The 17,963-nt window shown below is 52.1% G+C and overlaps 7 protein-coding genes across 7 annotated transcripts; 4 read left to right on the plus strand and 3 right to left on the minus strand.

Moving 5' to 3' along the window:
* Window positions 1-165: 165 nt before the first annotated feature.
* On the plus strand, window positions 166-2,452 carry A1O5_07169 (uncharacterized protein; the record flags this gene model as incomplete). The annotated part of the gene is made up of 5 exons (XM_007747758.1): window positions 166-1,026; window positions 1,090-1,315; window positions 1,367-2,020; window positions 2,072-2,229; window positions 2,285-2,452. The coding sequence occupies 5 exons, from the start codon at window positions 166-168 to the stop codon at window positions 2,450-2,452; spliced, it is 2,067 nt and encodes a 688-aa protein (XP_007745948.1).
* A 320-nt stretch (window positions 2,453-2,772) lies between these two features.
* On the plus strand, window positions 2,773-4,866 carry A1O5_07170 (uncharacterized protein; the record flags this gene model as incomplete). The annotated part of the gene is made up of 3 exons (XM_007747759.1): window positions 2,773-3,919; window positions 3,983-4,074; window positions 4,129-4,866. 3 exons carry the CDS (start codon window positions 2,773-2,775, stop codon window positions 4,864-4,866), a joined length of 1,977 nt encoding a protein of 658 aa, XP_007745949.1.
* Window positions 4,867-6,049: 1,183 nt separating this feature from the next.
* A1O5_07171 (uncharacterized protein) lies at window positions 6,050-7,018 on the minus strand (the record flags this gene model as incomplete). Its single annotated transcript, XM_007747760.1, has 3 exons — window positions 6,050-6,247; window positions 6,302-6,540; window positions 6,601-7,018. The coding sequence occupies 3 exons, from the start codon at window positions 7,016-7,018 to the stop codon at window positions 6,050-6,052; spliced, it is 855 nt and encodes a 284-aa protein (XP_007745950.1).
* Window positions 7,019-7,300: 282 nt separating this feature from the next.
* On the minus strand, window positions 7,301-9,163 carry A1O5_07172 (succinate dehydrogenase [ubiquinone] flavoprotein subunit, mitochondrial; the record flags this gene model as incomplete). The annotated part of the gene is made up of 4 exons (XM_007747761.1): window positions 7,301-8,048; window positions 8,110-8,948; window positions 9,042-9,056; window positions 9,140-9,163. The coding sequence occupies 4 exons, from the start codon at window positions 9,161-9,163 to the stop codon at window positions 7,301-7,303; spliced, it is 1,626 nt and encodes a 541-aa protein (XP_007745951.1).
* Window positions 9,164-11,663: 2,500 nt separating this feature from the next.
* A1O5_07173 (acid phosphatase) lies at window positions 11,664-13,393 on the plus strand (the record flags this gene model as incomplete). Its single annotated transcript, XM_007747762.1, has 3 exons — window positions 11,664-11,813; window positions 11,915-12,243; window positions 12,412-13,393. 3 exons carry the CDS (start codon window positions 11,664-11,666, stop codon window positions 13,391-13,393), a joined length of 1,461 nt encoding a protein of 486 aa, XP_007745952.1.
* Window positions 13,394-14,233: 840 nt separating this feature from the next.
* On the minus strand, window positions 14,234-14,756 carry A1O5_07174 (uncharacterized protein; the record flags this gene model as incomplete). Its single annotated transcript, XM_007747763.1, has 2 exons — window positions 14,234-14,617; window positions 14,703-14,756. 2 exons carry the CDS (start codon window positions 14,754-14,756, stop codon window positions 14,234-14,236), a joined length of 438 nt encoding a protein of 145 aa, XP_007745953.1.
* Window positions 14,757-17,139: 2,383 nt separating this feature from the next.
* Window positions 17,140-17,643, plus strand: A1O5_07175 (uncharacterized protein; the record flags this gene model as incomplete). Its single annotated transcript, XM_007747764.1, has 1 exon — window positions 17,140-17,643. The coding sequence occupies one exon, from the start codon at window positions 17,140-17,142 to the stop codon at window positions 17,641-17,643; it is 504 nt and encodes a 167-aa protein (XP_007745954.1).
* Window positions 17,644-17,963: the final 320 nt, after the last annotated feature.

Here is a 17,963-nt window from a genome sequence, read left to right on the forward strand (position 1 = left end):
ACAACCGCCGAGCATCCTCATGATAAGGCTGGTGCTTGTCGGCTGATTAAGACAGCATGTCATCTGAGGGATTAGCAAAGAAACTTATAAACGGGGCAGTTTCCCCCAACTGGTCCTCTTTCACTTTTCATCCTCCAAGGCATCATCGAGCTACCCAAACGCAAGATGAGCTTCTGGGGCGACCCCGTATTTGCCGGTTCGCATGCGAACACCCCAAATGTGCCAGCTTCGGATTCTCTCTCCAACGTCAAGCAGTCTGTCGGTAAAGTCGATCTGACAAGTGACCAGCTGAAACTCTACGAGGAAGAGCCGCCAAAGTTTACCAGCTGGGATGGGTTCTGGGCAGATCCGGTGTTTGCAGGCGTTGCTGGCAGACGACAACCTATCCCTCCTGGCGAAAAGCGCGAGTTCTGGAAATATGAGGTAGATGACTCCGTCTCTCTAAGCTCATTGTTTCCAGAACTCTCTTCGTCAGCTTTTGGTTCGGTCTCGTTTCGAAAGTCTGCGATCGAATGGTGGTCGAAGCCTATCGTTGATCAGCCAGCAGGCCTCTACCTGCGGACGGAAATCGAGCTCAATGGTCTCCTTGACGAAGTCTTCCATGTCTTCAGAGAATTCCTTGGAGATGTGGTCAAGCCCACACTGAGACTCTCAGCATACCTTGGAGTTTCTCAAATACCGGACGGCACATATGCTGCTGATGGCTTGTCGTTCACGGGTTCACTGCTTGGGCTGCGGACTCCCATGCCACCAGGTCTCGAGATAGTCACCATCCTATCGGTGGGCATAAAGCTCAACGTAGGGCGCACCAATTCGACGCCGGAGATCGAATCACCCACAGCACCAGCAAAATCGCAAGATCTCAGCTGCACCATCTTTGGGGACCTCCATGTCATGATTCCGGGACTGACCGGTCCGCTGCTTCTCAAGTACAACGCTACCAGCAATGAGGCCTTCCTTCGACTTGATATGAGCATACCGGGCGATGGCAAATGGAGAAACCCTTTGGGCGTGGAATCGTTGTTGGTACGAAGTCCGCAATGATTATATCACGTGCGAAACAGCTGACTCGTTTTTTGTGTACTATAGTTGGATGAAGCCAGATTCTTGGTTCACATTCCCTTGCAAAAGGCCGCTGGTGCCGCTAAGCCAGGGAAGGCTGGTGGCCTAGCGGCCCCGAAATCCGAAGCGATTCCCTCAGCACCAACCGAGGCAGAACTCGCTGCGTCTCTATCATTCACTGTTTCAGCAAAGTGGAAGACTTCTAGCAGTGGTACTGTGGGTTTGCAGGGTGTGGTATACAAGCAGTATCCAGGTGCGTTCGTGCAATGAAGAAATGGAGGCTCAACTCTGACCCCACCTGTAGACGCATCGTATATTCAAGGCACTTTGGAAAAGGTGACATGGAGCGACATCGAGAAGCTTTTCTCCGACATCCACGGGCAAGATCTGGAACCCTCGGATCATGAGATTACCTGCGAAAAGCTGACCGTCAGAATATCCAAGGCAGAGCTTCTACTGACTGGTGCTCTCACACTGAATGGACGACATTTGGCCCAAGCCACAATTGCCATCACCTCAGCTGGCATTGTGGTTCGAGCTGATGTTCATGAGTGGCCAATTGAGGATGGATACATCACCATCAACGACGCGTCTCTGACTCTCATGGTCGGCTGCGGCACAAGCACCGCACATGCTGGACAGAAGGGCAAGGAAACTTCAGCGGCGACCCAGAAGAGCTGGTATGGCGGGCTCGAGGTGGCCGGTCGCATCACCATACGGGAAGGGGTCTCGAAGCCGATCGACATTCAAGTGACTCTTGCCGCTGGCAAACAGGACAAGGAATGGTTTTGGGTGGTTTGTGGCGGTATGAACTCCGACCTCTCCCTGCGAGACATAATCTCCTCGATCGAGGAGAAGTCAGAGCTCGATGTCAGATTGAAATCGGTATCGCTTGTTGCTGCGAGCACGAATGACCCCAAGTGCAGCCTGAACTCGAACGGCTATGTCATTAAGCAAGGTATTCTCTATATCCGCCGTGGGCTGAAAAGGTTCGCTGACACCCTTTGAGGATTCTATTTGTGGGCAACGCTGGAACAGATTCCCTACGTCCAAACCGGAGGAGCAGTCAAGGCGCCAGCAGCTGGCGATTCAACGCAGCTCGCGATCGGTTGGGAGAAAGGCTCCAAAATCCCCAATATCTCGATTTTCCTGCCTCCGTCTTTGAAGGTGAGCCACAGACACATACCGATATTGACGGGACTAACACTCATGCCATCCTAAGATCGATATAGGACCACGCTTCAGATCCGACAGATTCGAACTCCAGGTGGGCGGCCTGAGTCTGCGCTTTGTGGGAGGCTTTCAAGTCCGCCTCGACGATGAAGGCGAATGGCTCCGATTTCAACTCGGAGCAAATGTTAGCCCGACAGAAGTATCTGGAGAATTGTAAGCTTTTACCTTTATAACCGGCATTTTTTTTACGGCGCTAATATTTTACTCCCAGGATCTTCACCGGACATCTCAACAATCCGTTCGGGCTGAGCAAAGAAATCACTATCGGTGAGTGTCAAGAACTAGGGAGCTACTCTATCGTTCGCTTTCGTGAACACGGACGGACATCGGCTGATCGGAAATGATGAAACAGGACCAAAGCTTGCCGTGGGCCTTTCTTTCAACTGGGTTCAGTTGACGACCACTGGCCTCCTTCAGGGAGCTGGTATCGTAGGGTCCTTCTATCTCGGCGAACTTGTCCCGGAGAATGCTTACGGAATGGCTCTATACGTCTGCGAGAATCCCAAAGATATGCTGATCAAGGTCAATGCTCCGTCCATGGACTATTTCAAGCTGGTCCAATTTGTGGCTGCAGTCATGGATGAGGAGATCTCGAAGATGGATATGAAGGTCCTAGAGTTCAGGGACGTCCTGATCTATGCCAGCCTAGGGGTATCCTTCGCAGGCGACTACTATCCTCCAGGCTTCCGCTTCAAGGGCACGATAATCGCGTTCGACCACGAGGCCGGCATGGACTGCTCGCTGACCCTCGAAGGCTTCCATCTCAAAGCCTGGCTTCAGACTTTCGAGCTTGGGCCTCTTAGAATCGGCGGCAACGTCACCCTGCCGGACAAGCCTGGTCTCACCTTCGCAGTTTTGGAGATGGACATCAACTTGCAGAAACAGAGATTCTTCCTTAGCGGCTATATTGAGATTTCGGTACTGAACCTACGGGCGTCTATCGACCTGCACATGCAGCTCTTGCCGACGCCAATCTTCTACTTCGACTTCCAGTTTCAGTGGAGCGACCTCTTGAAAATCAAGGCAAAAGCGGAGATGGTCAGCAAGACGCAGGAAAAGAGTTTGACCAAGAAGCTCGCCGGTGCAGACTGGTCAATCGACGTGGAGATCGAGCAACACATCATTCAGGATATGGTGCAGACGTTGCAGAAAGCCCTGAAGGAGCTACACGAGGCTGTTGAATTGAAGATCAATCAAGCACAGCACACAGTCACTGATGCCGAAGCTAAATATAAAGCCGAGATTGAGGCAGCACAGAAAAATCTAGAAGCCAAGCGCCTGGTGTACAAGCAGAAAAACGACGCCTTGGACGCCCAGATTGCAGCGTTGGACCAAGCCAGCTCAGCTAAGAAAGCCGCCATGCAGAAGAATATCAAGGAAGCAAAGATTCAAGAAACAAACAAGGTCCATGATGCTCGTTTAGAACGAGACAGGAAAGTTGATGAAAAAAAGAATCAAGTCAAGGCAGACGAGAGCACCCTACAGAGCAAAGAAGCAAACGGCCGGAACGACGAGAACAATGCACTATCTGAGAGGGAACGCAAGAGGCAGGACTTCATGGCCAAGTTTGGCGATGCCGAGGATGCTATCCGGCGAGCTTACGATGATGTCAGCAGGGCGAACGGTAAGTGTCTCATCTGCTGCTTTCACAGGTGCCTCGGGGTGGTGATTGTAACATATCTGGCAGCGTCTGTAAACTCCATTGGCCGAGACATCGACAATCTGACTTGGCAGCTTAACAACCTTGATTGGAAGAGCTGCTGGCGCGGCCCGGACTTGGTAGGTCGTATGGTCTTTGCGGAACAGCAGTGTCTTGGGCTAATTTGACCACAGAGCATACAGATCGCAGCTCATGGCGTCGCATTGGGTACTGCCAAGGCCGTACTGATTGTTGCAGAGGGTGCACTGAACCTTGCATTGGCCACGATGGACTTGCCACTCTTTAAAGATCTCAAAGACGCTTGGCTTCGGGCCAGCAATGTCTTCGATAGAGTCACGGGGATGGTTGCCAACGCGATCCAGCAGGCCCGCGACCAGCTTGAAAACGCCAGGAAATTGCTCTCTGTCGCTGAACTCGCTCTTCAGGGAGAATTCGAAGCGGCGGAAAAGGAAGCCAAAGCCATGGTCGACAACGCCCAACGCCTGTACGACCAGTATGCAGAAACCCAGCGCCTCGAAGCCCAGAAGTTGCAGCTGGAGCTGGAGACGCTCAGGAACAGCGTCGACAGCGCTGCCGTTACGGCGGCGGAAGGCGCCCTCGAAATTGCAAAGAACAACAACATCGCCTTCAAAGCAGCTCAGGCAGGTCTTGAAGCCGTCAAGTCAGTCGAGGGAGCGGTCTATGTCACTCTTAATGAGATGATCAACAGCGTGGGTTCGCTCTGCGATATCAGAGTTGCCCAGCTGAAGGGGACACTCACTGCCAGGCAGGAGGATCAGAAACCTTTCAACATCCACCTGGAAGGTGTGCTGGTCAAGAAGAACTTCGTCCTCGATCTGGCTTACACGCCTGGGGAGACGGGAGCGTTCTTGAGGAGTTTGGCATCGGCAGCAATTGAGCAATTGAAGTAGAAGCATGAACCTCTTGATAAGAAAATATCAGATATTTCTATTCTAGTACTTTAGACCTCAAGAAATCAAGATGTAAATTACCAGTACAGTGTAAGTGAGGCTGGTAGGCTAGAGACACTGCTAACTACGGAGTACAAGCTCCCGCCCATTTATCCCGCCCATTCCTTCCCTAGTCGAACGGCGAGCCCCTACTAAAATCTGAAGTGGATTTCCGTCTCCGATATTAAATAAATACTTTTCGTAGTTCTCTTCCACGTCGCTATTACACCTGGTATGGACGCTTTCCTCGTGTGCGGCTAAAGCGGGATCTTTATATGGTAGGTAAGCCTGTCTCTTGATTCATCTAGAGTGTAACTCAAATCATTTGGTGATAATCATCCAAGCCATGTAGCTGCAGATAGAACTGCGTTAAGAAGCCACCTCCTGAACGTAGGTATTTGATTTTGATTTTTCGCTATTGACTATGGGTTACCTTTGCATCTATATCACAACCGTCCTACAAAAAGATGGCTTCTTCTCCTGCGGTCAATTCTAATCATATTCCGGCGGTCTCGGTAGCCGCAAGCGGTCCACAGCCTGAGATCGAGACAATCAATCCCAAGGACTTTACTTTCTCTGACCGCGCACCTGCAGCAAAGACATCAGCCGAAATCAAGCAGCCTAGATCCAGCCTCGCCCAGCTGCCCAGCTGCCCATCTTGCCCAGCCTTGCCCAGCCTTGCCCAGCCTCGCTGATCCTAAGGTCCCATCTTTTTCCGAAATTTTACCGGATGCTAGCCCCAATTTGCCCCAATGCCAAGCCAAATTATTCCGCCGACAGCCTCGTCTTTTCAACGCCAACAAAATATTAATTGTCGGACTTTCCTCTCCTCTTTTTCTTTCCCCTCCATCAACGCGCCCAACAGACAGTGCAATGCAGCATCTTTGCCCGAGGTTGTGGACATTCTGTCCCAGTCTTTGGTTTCTACTCAGTTGCCGAAATTTGCGATTTAGAGACGCGGAGACCGATCGAAGTTCTACTTTCGTGGACGGTGCCATAAGAGCTGGCTGAGCAGTAATTTTTTAACGGTTGCTTAGGCGGTGTCAGAGGCCCCAAACATTTCTTCTATTTTCTTTACATGGTATGATGATGGTATAATGCCAATAACTGTTGATACACATGCGAGAAAGAGGGATTCCCTTTTTTATCTTTGTGGCTGCGACGGCTGCGCCAGCTCGGCCTTGGGTTTCCAGTTTAATTTCAGTCCAAGTGGCACGAGTACCTTCTCCTTTGCTATTTGGTTAGCCACTGCACCACCTTGTTCCAGGGCCAAAGCGCCGATGATCGCGAGGATGGCTTGCGAGTAGACGAGTTCAGAGCCAGATGCTTGAAGACGGTCGGGCTGCGGCAAGGTTAGTGGCATTGGACGAATGAAGGATTCAATAGGAGTACGTACGTCTCTAGGATGCCACCGTACCACTTCTGGTAACCCGTATTGTTCTGCCAACGTCGAGAGTTGCTTGTGACTTGTGAACCAATGATGAGCACCCCCCAATAGACACTCTACGGACTCGGTTGCAGGGTGCCCGAACGGTTGCCGGCCATAGGGATCCAGTTCCTTGCTCTTTGGGTAGCGTGAAGCGTCCGCGACGCTGATTAGTCCTAGTGAGCATTGGAGCTCGAGTATTCGTTTGCCTGCCACAGACCATCAGCATCGAACTATCGAGAGCAGTCGGGAAAGGGGGAGTCCCGTACCGAAAAATGCAAGCCGGTCATTGAATCCTCTCCTTCCAGCGTCAAAGCTCTTGTTCGTGACAGCAAGCCATTTGGTTTCTTCTGACAGCATTTTGTCTCCATCTCTTCCTAAAAACTTGACATAGAAGTCATCTAGCTTGCGTTGATCCTTGTTGATTTTGAGAGGTGTTTGTATCCGTGGTGGGCGTACACGCACGGGGGCCTTTAGTGCTGAAGGCGTTTGAGACCAACGCGGAGGCCTGTCTGCATCAACCTCCATCTCAGAAAGTTGAGGAGCTGCCGTAGAAACATGGCGCGACTGCCGGGGGGATTTGCAGAATGCTTGCCGGAAGCGAAGGTGGTCGCATGGTGGGCTAGGTCTGGATGTTCGCAGGAGGTCACCGATGATGCGACCCGAGCTTGAGGTTCTGGCAGACATGGAGAGAGCCTAGAGGTTGGGAATACAGCGACTGGCAGCGGGCGGAGGGCGGCGGTTTTGTTACATCAGAGGGACGCGCATTTCATGGGACAGAGCTAAATTGATCTGATTGATATTTGCTCTCGAAAATCAAGTTCGGCTCAGACATGGATGGCCGGCCGTAGCAGCGGAGCAGATACCATCGAAGCGCAATCCGGCACGAGCGGTTTTCTATCGCTTTTTGTCTTTATCAAACCACAAGTAAAATACACTCGGCCACGATCCTTGTCGCTAATCATCCGCTCAATATGATCTCTTCTTCGGCGGCACAGTCTGGCATTCCTTCTCATCAAGCGTGGAAAAGATCACATCGCGGTAGCCAATGGCAATGTCTTCGCCCACGTCCTTCTGCCAGCTCAAGGAATGGCGCATGAACTTCTGATCGTCTCTTTCTGGGAAATCCTCGCGAGCATGAGAGCCGCGTGACTCTTTTCTCTCAAGGGCACTCTTGGCCGTTTGTGCAGCACATGTCAGAAGGTTGCGGAGCTCCAATGTTTCCACTAGATCGGAGTTCCAGATCAAACTCCTGTCTTTCACGCACACGTCTGCATTGAAGTCCTGTTCCACTTGTTGGAGATTTCTCAGGCCCGCCGTCAAACTCTCCTCGGTTCGAAAGACGGCTATATCGTTCTGCATGTTTTTTTGCATTTCTGCCCGGAGTTCGGACGTCGGTCTCTTTCCATCCGCATTTCGAAGGTGTTCCAGGTCCACGAAACCCTCGACTCCAGTCTCTGGCGAGACACTACCTCCATTTCTAAAGAGCGGCATTCCTTTCTCATTGTTTTCAGCGATGTGCCCGGCAGCTGCTCGACCAAAAACAACAATATCTAACAAGCTGTTTGCTCCCAGGCGGTTGGCACCGTGTACAGAGACACAAGCAACCTCTCCGGCAGCATACAGCCCTTTCACAACCGTCTCTTCTCCGGTGCTTGGATCGACGTCTAACACTTGGCCCTTCCAGTTTGTAGGTATTCCCCCCATACAGTAGTGTCTTTGGCCGAAGAAAGCACACGGTTAGTTCGAATCTCTTCAGCATTTGGAGGAAGACTTACACTGTTGGTAGAACAGGGATCGGCTGCTTCGTGACATCCACACCTGAGAAGATACTGGCAGTCTCAGCAATTCCCGGCAGCCTTTCCATAAGTATCTCTTTTGGCAGGTGCGACAGCTGGAGGAATATATGGTCCTTGTCTGGACCACATCCGCGTCCCTCCCTGATCTCCATGTTCATACTCCGACTGACGACATCGCGACTTGCCAAGTCTTTGGCTGTTGGAGCATAACGTTCCATGAAGCGCTCTCCCTCGCCGTTAAGCAGATAGCCCCCTTCTCCTCTGGCACCTTCCGAAATCAGCACCCCAGCGCCATAAATGCCGCTGGGGTGAAACTGTACAAATTCCATATCCTGCAGAGGAAGACCTGCTCTTGCAGCCATTGCTAGGCCATCTCCGGTGGAGGTATGTGCTGAAGTTGCACTAAAGTAACAGCGGCCATAGCCTCCCGTGGCGAGAATCGTGTTCCTGGCAAAAACGCGATGGAAAGTCCCCGTTTCCATGTCAAGCGCTGTCAGTCCGATACAGTCCTTGCCGTTCATCATAAGATCAAGTGCAAACCACTCAATATGAAATTGGCAGTTGTGCTTGAGGGCCTGGCCATACAATGTATGCAGCATAGAATGGCCGGTTCTATCAGCCACACACGCTGTCCGATGTGCCTGACCTCCAGTCCCAAAATTCAGGCTTTGTCCTCCCAGGGGTCGTTGATAAATTGTGCCCTGTTCGGTGCGGCTGAACGGCATTCCGTATTCTTCGAGTTCTCGCACAGCTCTTGGGGCTTCGCGGCACATATAATGGATTGCATCTTGATCTCCAAGCCAATCTGATCCTTTGACCTGAATCTTGTTACTCTGGAGTGTCCATGTGAAGATCGACAGTGACTTGAAGATTATTCTAGATCACTGCCACAGGTTCGATGGTTGACTTACTGTATCGTACATGTGCTGAAAGCGTGCAAATGAAATGATCAGCATCTGCCTCGGATATATTCATGTGCAGGGAAAGAATGCTCGTCTTTCTGACCTACCCATCTCCAGTCATCCTCGTGCATGCTTTCAAGCCGTCAGTTGAGCCCTTTCTACAGCCCTCGAGAACTTCACTTACTTCGCCAGCGCAGCATTTATTCCCCCCTGGGCAGCCACTGTGTGAGACCGAGTCGGGAACAATTTGGTCACAACGGCCGTATCAAGTCCGCTCTCAACGAGGCCCACGGCAGCGCGAAGTCCCGCGCCCTGTTACTCCTCAATTCTTCATCAGCAAACTGACCAAAGGGGAAGAAAGTACAGCATCTAGGGGGATAAGATTCAGAGCCGACGGTTGAAATAGGAGCGTCGATTCGCCCAATACAACGACGCCTAGCGGTGAAGTAAGGCTTACTTACCCCTGCACCGACTACAACAGCGTCATATTGATGGTCAATCACTTCGAAATTGTCGTTAACGGTCTTCAGTGAAGAGGTCGTCGCTCTTCGGTGTTGGTGTAGCTTTCGCCTCTGAGGTCGGGACATCCATCGCGGGAGCTGTCTTGGAGAAGACGGTTGCAGGCTGTGGAATATTCGTGATTGTGATGGGCTCAAACCCTGACGGAACACTCTTGAAACGCCCTGCATTTCGACTACGAAGCACCGGCTTCTTCTATTCACCTGGAAGGGAGTTTCACAAACGACAAAAGAGACTCCAGAGAACCACAAACTCGAAAATAAAGTCAAATCTCCGAGACGGTCTCGAAAACCAGGGTTCGAGAGCGGTGGAGGATAACCAATTTGCTAATTTGGGGGCCTCCGAGATCGCTTGCCGTCTCGGAACCCATTTGCTCCTCATTCCCCCGAGACATCGGCAATGGCAATCACTCTTGCTTTCCGCGAAGTATGGGGGAGTGCTTGCTGCCGGTGTGCCGCCTGTAATCAACTAATTCTCGCGTCTCCCGCAGACGCTTCCCTCCCCGCGTGGCCAACCTTGGTCAGCAAGTCGCACCATCCTTGCTCTTAGCGAATGTTCTGCTACCAACTTCATGGACATCAGCATATATATACCAGCACCGACCGCTAGTAATAATGAAGAAGCATTCGTACTGGCAAGGCCAGATTCGCGCTAGGGCTCTACCTCTTTACCTTCTCGTTCGTTCTCACAATGCATTCTGGAGGCAGCGGCAGACGCTCGAGGCTCTCGTCATGAGATCATCCAATATGAGGAATCATTGCAGCGGTGTGCCGATGGGCGTCCTCTCCTAGCTTACACTATGCAAAACACTGACATGAAAGTATCAATTCAAGCTTGGCTCAATCTTGCCCATGGCAAAGAATGTACAAAGGAAGTTGGGAAATAGCGGCGAGGCTTGGAATGACGGCATTCAGTGGCACTTCATCTATATTTGTGCCCTCTGGTAAACTTCCAATGGACGAGGGCAGTTCATTGCCCCGAAGCCTGATCCTCTTTGAGGTTAGGTGGGTGGTACCCAAGTCTCTAGGTCAAAGAGGGGTCAATATTAACCCTGGTTGCCCCGACTGTTCCGCCGTCTGCATTGTGCTCTTTTTGTTTTTGTTGTTGTTTTTGTTTTGAGTATTTTTGCTCCCCTTCCCCCCACTCAGCTTTACTATGATCATCGATCCTCGCTTCCTTATCTCTCTTGGTCTGTTCAAATATTCTCGAACATCGATCAAGGGGCAGGATCCTCGTGGCTTTCTCTTTCGTCTGGTTGTCTTGGCCACGTACAAATTATGAGTCCGGGAACAATACTGCTCCCCCAAGCCCGCCAATGCACTTGGAGCTCCGGATGCATCGCATCTGCATCGTCAGCCGAGTGAGCCTCTGGTGCCTCTGGGCTAGTAGAGTTCAAGCAACTGAAGCTTCCGGATTGGCTTCAAAGCTGATGGGCTACCCACTTCGGTTCTGACAAGCCCTGGCACCAGCTGAACTGACTTGCCTTGCCTATACCTTCAGGGTCTTGACGAAGCTCAGAGCTCACCTGTTGGCACTGCCATTGGCCCGGACAGAGTCTGGCTTGGGTAAAGATGTGCCGCCAGAACACTTGGGGCGGCCCTTCGTTTCTCCATCTCTCGATCACTGACACCCACTTTTGATTATCGACGTCGCATCGCGAAGTTGAGAAGAACTGGGAATGGGCCGGCCATGTCCGACGGCGATGTATGAATGTCCGCGGGGTAAACTTTTCTTCTCTGCTGCTTTTTCCACACATGTTCGTGCGAGGCCCGTCGTGCGAGCCCGAGCCCTGGCTAAGCGATAAGAGCTCCTCCTCGCTCTCGCTGACAATCTACTTATTACGGTAGGAGCGCCCGACCCCTCGTTTCTTTGAATCCTCCTCCTTTATCCTCGTCAGCCTTGAAGCCCACGGTTGATCTTGACGACGCTGTCCTTGTGTGAAATCCGAGGTGTTCGCTGCTACTATCCCAAAGGTATAGTTCTGAGTCCTTTCTACATTTTTCGCCTTCAAATCGGGTTCTCCGAGTGGGAATGTGGTGTTGTATTGCGGGGGTTTTGAAAGATCCGTTTGCTCACAGCTACTGATCATCACGCACCACAGCCCCTGTCACCATGCGCAGCTCAGCTCTTCTCCTCGCCTCGTTGGCATCGTGCTCGACTGCTGCCGCCGAGACTGTCCTCGGCGTCTACCTCTTCTCCAGACACGGAGACAGAACTGCAAAGGCCACCCCGCCATCCAGTCTCACGGACCTTGGCTACGAAGTACGCTGATAATCCTGTCCCTCCCCTCCCCTGCCCCTTGTGTGATGATTCGCGATTGTTTTAAAACGGAGATGGAGCGAAAGGATAACAACATATGACAGGAAGTCTTCACTTCCGGTACCTACTATCGCGACCGCTACATTGCTAGCGATGCCAGTCGTCGCATCTTCAGCATCGAGCCTGACCTGGTCAAGCTGTCTCAGATCACCGCTTCTGCACCTGCCGACAATGTCCTCATGCCCTCCGCCATGGGCTTCCTCCAGGGCCTCTACCCGCCTGTCGGCGAGACGTTGGGCAGCCAGACCCTCCGCAACGGCACCGTCGTCCAAACTCCGTTGAATGGCTTCCAGCTTATCCCATTGCAGACAGTGCAGAATGGCGCCAACAGCGAAAACTCTGCCTGGCTGCAAGGCTCGACGAACTGCGCCAAGTGAGTTTCCTACCTTTTTTCTTCTTGTGTTGTGATTTCGTGTCCATTTCCAAGCATCAGTGGGAAGGATACCCACTACCTAGCCCAATTCATGGGAAACCCCTGATTAGTCTCGAAGAAAACAACGGATGTTGACTTTGGAATGTGTGTTTTTTTTTACATGTACAGTGCTCAGATCAGCTCCAACAACTACTTCCAGAGCAGCCAATATCAGGACACTTTGGAACGCACAAAGGGCTTCTACACGGATATGTATCCCTTCGTTAATCGGACTTTCACCGAGGCACAGAGCAGCTTCAAGAACGCTTACACCATCTTCGACCTGCTCAACGTGGCCAGCATCCACAACGCAAGCGTCCCGCTCCCCGACGATGCCGACTTCTTTCAGCTCCGCACCCTGGCTGACCAACACGAATGGGGTCTCGCGTACAACGAGAGTGAGCCTATCCGTGCCGTGACCGGGGCGATCATGGGTGCTCAGGTCGTGGAGGCCCTCAACGGCACCATCACCGGCAAGGGCAAGAACGTGTTCAACATTCAGTTCGGCGCGTATGCCGGGATGATGTCCTACTTCGGCCTCGCCAACCTCACCATCATCAACCCCAACTTCTACGGCGTTCCCGACTATGCCTCCAGCCTTGTGTGGGAGCTCGTGACGAACGCCACGGTCGGAAGCGGCGCTGCCTACCCCTCGGCCGATGACATCAGCGTGCGTTTCTACTTCCACAATGGTACCACCTCGAACATCAGCGAGCCCGTCGAATTCCCCCTGTTCGGCACCGGCCGCTCTCCCATCCCTTGGTCTGAATTCGTCGCTTCGTCGAACAAGTTCGCCATCGGCTCTCAATCCCAGTGGTGCAGAGCTTGCGGCAACTCCACCGGTGTGTGCAGCCCCAGCGTACTGGGCGAGGATGGCTCTGGTGCGGACAGCGCCTCGAGCTCGAGCTCATCAGACCATCACGGTAGCGGAATCAGCAAGGCTGTGGCTGGCGTGATTGGCGCGATGGTCACATTGGGCGTCATCCTTGGTGCCGAATTGTTGATCATGTTGATTGGCGGACTTCGACTCGTCAGCAAGAAGAGGCTTACTAGGACCAATAGTAACGGATCTAGTGGCATGATGAGCAACAGTGTTGAAGGAAAGGCTTAGCCCTGAAAACGAAGAAGCGACGGCAGACCCCGGCGCCGGCCTTGGTCGCGTGCCTGGGACCCGCCACCAAGGTAAAGGGCCCAGAGGAGAAGAGTACTTGGTAGGTCCCTCCCTGAATGTGGCATTGGAGGGGGAGGGGGGAAAGGTTTCCAGACGGAGACAAGCGGGGGAAGCAAGACAGCTTGGACGAGCTTAGCTATGTGGTAGTATTGAATATGGTGTGATTTCCATGTGAGGGTACCATGGTTTTTTCCCCTTTGGATGTCCGCCAGAGAGACTAGATAATAATAAGCAATACGGGCTTCATTCTCTTCTTTCGTTCTCTTCTTTTGTAGATTCTGGCAAGTATAGATTGGATCAAAGAATCTCCGGTCCGGTGCAAATAGGACTGGGGGCATTTTTGTGCCGTGCTGATCACTGCTGCCAGTCAAACGGTAAAGTCCTGCATGACCTGGTGGTTATTTTGAGCGTGCTAGATGGGGCCGCCGCCACGGTGGCAAGGACTCGGGAAGCGAAGGCGTCCCCCTTCCTTAGCCCCAGGGGGAAAAGCTCTTCAGCCAGCAACAAGACTCACTCCATCGCACGCGGGCGCACCCCAATCCAGTGCAATGACCATCGAACAGCTTGAATTTCCAAGTTCCCAAAAGTTTAAAATCCGCGCTGAATCGCTCGAACGATACATACTGTCTTGACACGTCCCAATCAGTGCGTTTTGGTTGACGCCCTTGCCGCAAATGTCTAATGCATTCAGTCTGCTCGAACCACCTTGGCAATTGAAGTTCCGGGACTTGCCGTGGTACGCCTGGAACCAGGTCCCAGCCTTCTACTTGTATTTTTCTCTCAACACAGGAACTCTTGTACCGTCAGGCCGGTCTTGGCAGTAGTGGTACTACTCAACCCAGCAATTTCGCAGCCATTCTGGTCCGGAGGAGACTGTTCTGTGGGAGGAGGAGGAGAAGGAGGTGCTCGCTGCTGCACAAAGTGGTCCAAATCCTGCGCGATCCACTGCACCAACGCGGATATTTCCTCCAAACTCGTGGCCATGAACGGATCCTGCTCGTTCTCCATGAAGAACTGGAATGGCGCCGCAAAGGTCCTATGGGTGGTGGCAGGAGGGTTGGGGTCTTCCGTCACTATTACTTCTGCAGATGCCGTCGACCTCAAACGATGGAGGACATGCTCGGCGTTCTTGGCGGAAGAGCAGCAAAGCAGGTTGACGAAGCGCTGGTATCGACTAAGCCGCGCTGTTAACGCTTGTATGACCTCGCTGGATCCTCGATTTTGACGATGGTCGTTTCCATAAGCGTACCTGCAATCTGCTGATCTCTTCGAACACCTTATGCAGGGATGTTTGCCGTCGCATTTTGCACGCGCATGTTTGCATCCATCGCAAGCAACGGTAACGTTTGTGCGACTTCGTTTGCCATGTCGTTCAGCTGTGACTCCTCCTAGAACTTGAAGTGAGGGACTCGAAAAGTCTAAGTTGTGCATGCGTGGAAGAATAGGCCGTAGAGCAGTGCTGGGAGCCTGAGAACCAGGGTGTTGGCACGGCTTGCCTTGAGGAATTGGTAGATCCATCGAGATGGCGGCTGGAAGTCGAGTCGCTGACACTGACATTTTAAACCTGCAACTAGGAAAGAACCTAAAATTAATATATTCTGACGAGGAGGCTGTCGGAAGAACGAATTGTCAAGGAGACGAAAGACCGGTCGATGGTAAATATGTAGTCGCACGTACTGGGTACTGTATTACCGGAAACAAGATCCAGATGCATAATCCAGATAGTTTGATGGGCCGACTCTGGCCTTTCGATGGCACGGCTGCATGCAGCTCTTCTCAGTCGATCCCGGTAGCGAAAATTCCAAAGTGATTGGTTCGTGAGCCGGTCGTCGAGGCTCGAGGTGCCTGGACCTGGAGAAGAGTTCCGGGCTCAATCGGCGATTGAGCGCATCAGATACTAGCATGATGTCTTGAATCTGGCAGGCTTGGCACGAATATGGTGCCATCGTGAGCTAATTCTCACGTCTCATGATGGATTTTGTCGGCATCCTGGTTTCGCAGGGTTTTTGAAAACCAATTGCCCCTCGACATGATGGCAAATGGATGGCCACAAGTCGATGGCGTCGGAGAAGCATGGTGTCTTGGTGCGCAAGTTGCCGAAGTTTGAGGAGGATGGAGGTTTTGCGCTAGTCTGCTTTCAGTATCACCATAGCGATTAGTCCCCTGTATGGTTTAGCGCAGCTGGGCACTGGTAGTTTCATGTCCAATATCGACCAATCACATGTATACGGTCACGAATTTCCGGTGCAGGATTAAAGAGCCGAACGCTAGAGCTGTTACCCAGAGCTGCTTGAGCTGCTTGCAGCTCACTAATCTCTTCCATCGCGGCCCGCTCCCAGCATCCAGCTCCCAGCATCCAGCTCCCAGCGTCCAGCTCCCAGCGTCCAGCTCCCAGCTCCCAGCTCTCGCATTGCGGCACTCCCTCACCGAACCATATTTCCTGGCACCAAGACCCTACTATTTGTTTCTACCAGTTAACCCGGCTAGGCGTAAGAGAGCTCTCCACCCCCACAGACCACTATTGCACTGAGGTCGACCGGGAGTGAGAACAAATGTCGAATCTATCAAGGCTTGCGGAGCGGTGCGCGTGTGCATTAACAACTGCAAGATCACTTGCCACCAAATTCCAGATATTCATATGGTCTCCACGAGGATGCCTTCTCTCATTCGGCGTTAATGGCCCGGAGAATAGTCCGTACATCCGGCTGACTCCACGACACTATGTATGAAATACAGGAATGTTGCACGCTCTACAATGGGCAATATACACGTCATGCGTTGTGACCTTTGGCAAGCATCGATTTGTGGAGAGATCCAAGCTTGTATCTAAGATGTGTGTGGCCTCTTTGAAGGAAAAAATTTCACGAGAAAGCGAAACGGGGGAAGAGTCAGGCATGCCGCAGCATCCCGCGCCGAGCTCGAAGGACTCCTTAGGAATTTGAACCTCTCTCAAGGATTAATGGATGTGAGAATGGTAAGAAAAGCATGAAACCACTACACAGGTATGTTTTCTGCCCTTTTTGGTGCATGCACAGCCTTATTCTCACCTCTCTTTGCATAGTGCTGCTGATTAGGGACGGGGCAATGACGAGGTGCATGGCTGTCTACAGTGTCTTTCATGGGTCAGGATGCTTCGAAATTCTATTGTCACAGCAACAAAGAACTCGAGCCGGTGTTCACTGAAAACTCACACAGCTTCAACGCCTCGAGCATAAAGTTGAATTCATACAAAGGCTTTTTCAGATACAACTGCCTGCGTGCTCACTATGAGGGCTTCACGCGTCAGGGCCGTCCCTGCAGGTTATATAACTCCTGCCCTCCTAGCATCAGCGCCACCGAAGATACACCAGGATCGTTCGAACTTCAGTCTATGCCACCCAAGTACTTCGGTCTAGTATCGAGCACCTTTGCAGAGGCCAGAAACTACGGAAGCTTTCAACAAAGGATTCTGACTAAGTGGCCAAGGTTCGTCAGCCCCACGTTCGCCAGAATGGTACCTGAAGATTTGCTCACCGCTGGGCCAGCGCTCACTTTGAATGATGTCAGTGCGTTGGAGGGCCCCTCAGATGATCAGGCTCCCAGTTCGGAGAGGACCTCTATAAGGATTCAGATGAGTCTGGTGAAAATGGGCATGTCAACCCCGGGAGGAAGAACACCTTGAGACGAAGGAGAAAGAAGTTGACAATATGAGCGAGATTCTGACGCGGTCCAAGCGACATTTGTGGCTGTCAGCTGAGCCCGAGAATTACGTCCCTAACCCTATCGCCCGCGTGTCCGAGCACTGGAACAGCGACATCATTCTCAGAAGCCCTAGGAACATCACTCTGAACGTCAACATCCGAGTCGGTGGGAAAGCCCCTAATTCGACCCTCAACATGACCTTCTCGGCAGGCAAGTGTGGTCGGCTCATTGGCTTACGGGGTCTCATAGCGGCGAAGGGCTCGCGAGACGCGAGTCTGCTCGATGCAGCGGTCCGCAATCATACCAGTCTCCTGCGTCTCGTCAGTGATCTCTGCAAGGTGACTTTCCGGTTGGAAGAAGACGGACACGTTGCCAATCTGACCATCGCACCAACAAAGATCGACACGTCTTGCGTGTTTCCTGAGACCCAATACGGGACTTGGTACTATAGGAACATATTGAGGGGCAACCAGGAGATGTACATGGTCGAGGTCAATATTGAGCTTTAACCATGCCACTCACGGATGCTACGGGTCACCGCCTTGCGTGACCGGGAGTCCGTGCCACCATCTCTTTCACCTGAAATTGCGAATTGTTAAAGCCGTGGACAACTCTCGGCCACATGCAATACATATTGCCTCGACGTGTGACCTGCTTTGGCACGACAATTAAAGAGAAAAAAATATATTCCCGATGATTTCTGCCCTGCATTTGTTTGCAGTTGGAGTCTGCCCCAGCGCATACTTAGGCATTCCTTCGAGGTACTCGTATACGGGGGTCCTTGTGGATTCCCAGGACGGGTAAGCTTACGAAGTACCAAGTAAACACC

This window comes from Cladophialophora psammophila, assembly GCF_000585535.1.
Source record: "Cladophialophora psammophila CBS 110553 chromosome Unknown aczJe-supercont1.10, whole genome shotgun sequence".
NCBI classification, from domain to species: domain Eukaryota; kingdom Fungi; phylum Ascomycota; class Eurotiomycetes; order Chaetothyriales; family Herpotrichiellaceae; genus Cladophialophora; species Cladophialophora psammophila.